Source organism: Lacerta agilis, chromosome 12 (assembly GCF_009819535.1).
Source record: "Lacerta agilis isolate rLacAgi1 chromosome 12, rLacAgi1.pri, whole genome shotgun sequence".
NCBI classification, from domain to species: domain Eukaryota; kingdom Metazoa; phylum Chordata; class Lepidosauria; order Squamata; family Lacertidae; genus Lacerta; species Lacerta agilis.
This window is the reverse complement of record NC_046323.1, coordinates 55,718,087-55,725,187: the sequence shown is the minus strand read 5'-3', so window position 1 is coordinate 55,725,187 and position 7,101 is coordinate 55,718,087. Positions and strand designations below refer to the sequence as shown.

Here is a 7,101-nt window from a genome sequence, read left to right as displayed (position 1 = left end):
CTTGTTGCTCTTTCAGGAAAAGGATCTGTTTGCAGAAATGGACATTGATTCCTTTGAGACAGAGAGGATTCCATTCGACACCAAACATAGGCCAATGGGTAAGGAGGAATGGTGTCTGCTGGTTCTTTTAATCTTAGATTAAAATATAAAATGGGTACAAACATCTTGCATGCACTCAGCAGGTGGCGCTGTGGTCTAAACTACCGAGCATCTTGGACTTGCCAACATCAAGGTCAGCAGTTCGAATCCTCACAACGGAGTGAGCTCCCGTTGCTCTATCCCAACTTCTGCCAACCTAGAATTTCAAAAGCACACCAGTGGAAGTAGATAAATAGGTACCACTCCGGCTGGAAGGTGAATGGCGTTTCCGTGCACTCTGGCTTCTGTCACAGTGTCGTGTTGCGCCAGAAGCATTTTAGTCCTGCTGGCCACATGACCTGGAAAGCTGTCTTTGGACAAATGCTGGCTACCTCGGCCTGAAAGCGAGATGAGCGCCGCAACCCCATAGTCGCCTCTGACTGGACTGTACCATCCAGGGGTCCTTTGCCTTTACCTTTTCCTACTATTTCTTGGGTCCATCTGTGGTTAGAGATGCACTGCTTTGCCTCTGAGGAAAGCATGGACTCATGGTCTCCCACTTCCCTTTATTTCTCGCAGGGGACAGAAGGATGCCAGCAAGACCTCCTCATCCATCTTTCCATGGTAGCAGAGAGGAAGCCGTGGCTGTAGGACCAGACGAGGTAAGGGAAGGAGTATTGTGGGGGAAGGAGCAGTCAGGGTTCCTCTGAGGCTGAGGAAATCTCTCTTCCTGCTCTGTCTTATTGCTATATTGATGGTGGAATGCTAGTACCGGTATATGTTGGGAAGCAGATAGGACACCATAGAAAAAAGTTGCCCAAACATTTTTTTTAAAGGACTGAGTTATGCCATAAAATTATATATAAATGGAAAGATAATTTAATGAAGAATGTAATGCAATAACTTTTATGTAGGATTATTTATTACAACAGCAGTCATAAAGAAGAAATATGAAACACACAGAAAAAAATGAGATATACAGGTTAAATTGCCATGTTGCCACTTTGTGATAAGTAAGTGGGTTTTGGGTTGCAGTTTGGGCACTCGGTCTCTAAAAGGTTCGCCATCACTGCCCCAGATCAATGGTTCAAGTAGGTAGCCGTGTTGGTCTGCCGTAGTGAAAATAAATTAAAACAATACTTATTTAGAAGGTAGTTAAAAAGACTCTTCTTTTTAATGGGTTTCTCTTTATTCATTTTAATCTGCCTTTTCTTAAGTGACCGACTGTTTCATTCTCTGTTCAAGGACCTTTCCTGGTATTGATGACCCTCTCACTGGTCAGTCATTACCTGTGTAGTAGATGATCTTTCAGCTAAGAGGAAGATACTTTTCTTTTCCTTTTAGGGTCCAGTGTGCTTTGAAGATGTAGCTGTTCATTTCACAGAGGAGGAGTGGGCATTGCTGGATCCTGACCAGAGAGCTCTGCATAAGGAAGTCATGGAGGAGAATTGTGGGATCATACTCTCTCTCAGTAAGACTCCCTGTTGGATTGTAATATCTGTTTTGAAATTCTGTGTGACAAACCTATATCTTGATGTATTTCAACAACACTACTTCTAGCATCTGGGATTCTAAGACTCTCGCAGCTCACATTGGATGTGGAGCTATCTGCAGTTTGGTCTGCAAATATTCTTCCTTCAGTTATGCCTTTTTAAACCATGATCAGGCTGGACTGAACTGCCCAAGCCTTTTAAAATGTAGGCTTTAAAGTTGTTTGGGAAGTTGAAAGAACTTCAGTCAGGTTTTTTTGCTTTTACTGTGTCCATTTTTGTTTTACGAATGATATGAGATTGGAGATGTTTCGGCTCAACAAAAGACATGAAAGAAAAGATCCTGACTTTTTGATCTTTTTTGTTCCGATATTTAAGAGCTGCATTTCTTCCTGAAGCTCTAATGAATTTATCTCTTGGTTGCAGGTGCTGAAGAATTGCAAATAAAGAATGAGGAAGACCCCGACAGAATCCACACAGAGGAGAAGCTGCTTAAATATTCAGGAAAGAGATCCAGTCAGAACTCCCACTCCACTTCCCATCAAATAAATATTTTGGGGAAGAAGCAATATCAGTGTTTGGAATGTGGAAAGAACTTCTGTCGGAAATCCAACCTCACTTCTCATCAAATAACTCACAGCACGGAGAAACCATATCAGTGCCAAGAATGTGGAAAGAGTTTCAGTTGGAAGAGAAGTTTCACTTCCCACCAAAAAATTCATACAGGGGAAAAACCCTATCAGTGTTTGGAATGTGGAAAGAGCTTCAATCGAAAGGATGCTTTCACTTTCCATCAAAGAATTCATACAGGGGAGAAACCATATCAGTGCATGGTATGTGGAAAGAGCTTCAGTCGGAAGCAAAGTCTGACTTTCCATCAAAGAATTCATACAGGGGAGAAACCCTATACATGTTTGGAATGTGGAAAGAGCTTCCGTCAGAAGGATAGTCTCACTTCCCATCAAAGAATTCATACAGGGGAGAAACCATATAAGTGCTTGGAATGTGGGAAGGGGTTCTATGGGAAGAATATGCTCACTTCTCATCAAAAAGTTCATACAGCGGATAAACACTATCTTTGCTTGGAATGTGGGAAGAGTTTCCGTCAGAAGAGTGAGTTGACTTCCCATCACAGAATTCATACAGGTGAGAAGCCATATCAGTGCTTGGAGTGTGGAAAGAGCTTCACCCACAAAGCTGGTCTCATGTACCATGAAAGAATTCATACAGGAGAGAAACCATATGAGTGCTTGGAGTGTGGAAAGAGGTTCAGCTGGAAGAGTATGCTCACTTCCCACCAAATAGTGCACACAGGGGAGAATCCCTATCAGTGCTTGGAATGTGGAAAGAGCTTCAGTCGGAAGGATAGTCTCACTCTCCATCAAAGGATTCATACAGGGGACAAACCATATCACTGCTTAGAATGTGGAAAGAGTTTCACCCAGAGGGCCGCTCTCATGACCCATAAAAGAATTCATACAGGGGAGAAACCATATAAGTGCTTGGAATGTGGAAAGAACTTTGCTCACAAAGCTGGTCTCATGTCCCATCAAAGAATTCATACAGGGGAGAAACCATATGAGTGCTTGGAGTGTGGAAAGAGGTTCAGTTGGAAAAATATGCTCACTTCCCACAAGATAATTCACACAGGAGAGAACACCTATCCATGCTTAGAATGTGGAAAGAGCTTCAGTCGGAAGCAAAGTCTAACTTTCCATCAAAGAATTCATACAGGGGAGAAACCATATCACTGCTTGGAATGTGGGAAGGGGTTCTATGGGAAGAATATGCTCACTTCTCATCAAAAAGTTCATACAGGGGAGAAGCCCTATCTTTGCCTGGAATGTGGGAAGAGTTTCCGTCAGAAGAGCGAACTCACTTCCCATCACAGAATTCATACAGGGGAGAAGCCATATCGTTGCTTGGAGTGTGGAAAGAGCTTCACTCACAGAGCTGGTCTCATGTACCATGAAAGGATTCATACAGGAGAGAAACCATATGAGTGCTTGGAGTGTGGAAAGAGGTTCACTCACAAAGCTGGTCTCATGTACCATGAAAGAATACATACAGGAGAGAAACCATATGAGTGCTTGGAGTGTGGAAAGAGGTTCAGCTGGAAGAGTATGCTCACTTCCCACCAAATAATACACACAGGTGAGAATCCCTATCCTTGTTTGGAATGTGGAAAGAGCTTCAGTCGGAAAGATAGTCTGACTTCCCATCAAAGAATTCATACAGGGGATAAACCATATCAGTGCTTGGAATGTGGAAAGAGCTTCACTCAGAGAGCCGGTCTTATGTACCATCAAAGAATTCATATGAGAAGAAACCATATTGGTCCTTGGAATGTGGAAGAGCTTCAATCAGAGCACCAGTCTCACTTCTCACCAATTAACTTACCGTGGGGAGAAACCATGTAAGTTTTGGAATGTAAAAAGAGCTTTACCCACTCACCATCAAAGAATTCATATGTTGGAAACCATAGAAATGCTTGTAATGCGTCAGGGATGACACAGTACATTCGAGTTCTCTGGATGTGGGAGAGAACTTCAGGGTAGAAGGAGAGGGCGCTGTGCCTGAGGGGGAGGGAGCTGGAGGAGCCAGCGAAGGAAAGGCAATGTCTTTGGGCATAAAGGGACAGGAAGAGGCTGCGAGCGAGCCAGCAGCTCCACAGGGACAGCAAGGGTTAAGTTCTGGAACAGAGGCTGGCGAGAGATTTACAACTGCTCTCTCAGGTGGCGCATGGACAAAAGGAAACTTGAAAGGTGGGGTGATATATCCCCGCATTTTATAAGGTGTTGGCGGCATAAGCGGATGCCTCTACCGGTATCTGAACTGAGTGACTCTGATGAATGATAATGAACTCTTGATGACCCATGTAAATAAAGACCATTAAAGCATCAGAAGTCTCCGGAGGTGATTGATTGTGAAGAGAGGAACTCGCCGCCCTATGGCAGTGTGAATTGAGCTTCAGCCGTAGCTCCAATTTCACTTTCCATCAAGAAACTCACAATGACGAGAATCATAAGAGTATCTGAATTATAGAGTTGTAGCATTTGAGAGGACTCTGTGTGTTGTCCAGTCCACCCACCTGGAACGCAGGAATATACACTATGGCAGATGAGCATGCAACCTCTGCTTAAAAACCTCAATGGAAGGAGAACCCACCACCTTCTGTTCCACTGTTGAATAGCTCTTACCCATAGAAGACTTTCTTCACCTTGTTCCCTCTTCCATGAGACAGCCCTTGAGATCTTTGAAGAAGGCTATCATCTCTCTTCTCAGTGTCTTCTCTTCTAGGCTAACCATTCCTCACGAGGCTTGGTTTCCAGACCCTTGAACGTCTTGGCCATCCTCCTCTGCACCCATTCTTGGTTGGTTGTTTTTTGTTCCTGTTCCAAGGTGTCAGGGACTGGGCAGAGGAGGAATGGTGGAGACCGCCTGCCCAGCCTGACCCTTCCAGAGAAGAAGACAGTTCAGAATTACAACAGGGGTTTGAAGGAGATCACAGCTCAGAGGCAGATGAGGGGAAAAGCTGGGAAATAAGGAGAGACGAGGAAGAGGAACCACCTGGGGGGCAATAGCTGAAGGACAGAGTGTCTTTAGAAAGCATTCCAGACCCCCCCCCTCCCAGAACCTGGTGAGCCTTGATAGTAGAGCAAAGGGCTTAGAAGCAAAGGCCCCTCAGCGCCACCCATGAGGGAGAAGGTGACGAATGAGGGAGGAAAAGGGGTGGAGAGTCACTCAGAACAACGCCATTAGTTCAAGAGGCTGCATTCCTAGCCTCTGTATTGAATAAAAAGCAAGATGATAAGGACTTTTCTGTGTCTGTTCCTGGGAAGCTGCCGTGGTGGGTTGGTTCCTCTGCTGCCTGACACGTAGACTAGTCTGAATTTTATTGTATGTTGAAAAATTTCAATAAATTTCCTTCCGCCCTCACTCTTTTGGATGCTTCCTTGATTTCATTCTCCAACGCAGGATCACTCTTGGCATTTTGGTCAGGGAGACGAAAGCATGTTCCAAGTCCTACTTTTCGAGTAGACAGCCGAGTGGAATGTGGGTTTTGCTTAAGTGGTGAATAACTTACACCCTGGTTTTGAAAAACTGAGCTAGTTCTACTGTAACTAGTTTTAAACTGAAGAACGAAACTTACAGCTGAATCCATACTGTATATGCCACTCTTCCTTCTCCTACCCAAAAACGGCAGCTTGCATCGAGATACACCTACCTTGATGATTCAAAGATGGCTCTCCTGCTAACTTGGTCTGTGGATCATGAAACCAGAGATCAATGGGTTTCTCTGTGGCTCCTCAAGATATTCCTGTTGGTGTAGAGCAGAAAACGAAGCTTCTAAAGGCATTCTGCCCCTAGGATTGAGTTCTGAGGCTTAATTTTTTTAACAGGATTTAGCTCCTAGCACACAGTGCTTCCACTGTGCCCTCATCATAATTTCAGTGGATGCAACAAACAAATGGGGGTACTTAGCCCTGCAGTTAGAGCCGCTTAACTCGATTCGTGCCCATATGCTTTCTCACTGGGTTGGAGTTGGGCTGTGTGGCCTGAGAAGGTTTGCAAATGCTTGCTGCAAAGCTGCAGCTGCAGGAAGGCTGATTGTGCCCTTCGTTGATCATTTGAGCATCTGCAAGCCAGAGCCTATTAAAGTAGAAAAGAGGGGGAGAACACAACTCTTTCCCGATACCATTTTCCCCAGGACTTGGTTCTCCAAGAGAACTGCTAGATTGCAGCATGAAACTGCTGGATCGCAGCTCATGAATTATGTCACCTTTGGTTGGAATGGCGATAATAGATTCTCATGTGTTATTCTGATGTACATGTGTTACTTATTTTTATTTATTAGCTAATTATACTGACATCCCCCCCCCTTTCTTCCAAGGAGCTCAAGGTGCCCTACATGGTCTTCTCCCAGCAACACAGGGAAGCAGGTAACGCTAAGGGACTGTGACAGAGTGGGATTCGAACCTCGGTCTCCCTGGTCTTACTTGGCTATGAGTGATCGCCAAAGAAGAAGTCCATCCAACACTCTCCACCAGCCTTTCTCAACCTGGTGTCTCCCCAATGTGGGATAACAATTCCCATCATCCCTGACCACCTTAGGGATAATGGGACTTGTAGTCCAACTACATCTGGGGACCCAAGGTGGAGAAAGGCTGCTCTACACATTACACCAAAGTGGCTCTCTTATCCACACCAGACAAGCCCCTTCTCTCTCTGGGGTAATATGTAAGTGGGACTCCTGCTTCTCTTGAGAGATTTCTCACCAAGGTCCCACGGCCCGCTTGGGACTCCTTTGTTGTGTTTAGCATCCTCTTGCACCGATGCTACCATGTTTTTCACGATGACAAGGACGTGGGATCAGGCCCTTGCAGAGCCAGGCAGAGGCCCGGGCCAGTTAGATAATGTGCCCCCCCTTTTTTTACCCTGGGGATCTCGGAAGTCTTATAAATAAGTAAGTATATAAATATACTTGAACTGTATCTGCATATAAAGACAAAATGGAAAATAAAGATATACA

General features: G+C 44.7%; 1 protein-coding gene across 1 annotated transcript; it reads left to right on the top strand.

The window, feature by feature from the left end:
• Nucleotides 1-1,071: 1,071 nt before the first annotated feature.
• LOC117055478 (zinc finger protein 850-like) lies at nt 1,072-4,092 on the top strand. Its single transcript, XM_033165013.1, has 2 exons — nt 1,072-1,091; nt 2,134-4,092. Exons 1-2 carry the CDS (start codon nt 1,072-1,074, stop codon nt 3,986-3,988), a joined length of 1,875 nt encoding a protein of 624 aa, XP_033020904.1. The 3' UTR covers nt 3,989-4,092.
• The last annotated feature ends 3,009 nt before the right edge of the window (nt 4,093-7,101 follow it).

What these genes read in the sequence shown, in the direction of transcription:
- LOC117055478 (XM_033165013.1), top strand. Translation starts at nt 1,072, where the DNA reads ATGTTGCCACTTTGTGATAA. An exon ending in ATGTTGCCACTTTGTGATAA is followed by an intron (nt 1,092 to 2,133) that starts GTAAGTGGGTTT and finishes TTTGGGGAAGAA; the next exon opens with GCAATATCAGTGTTTGGAAT.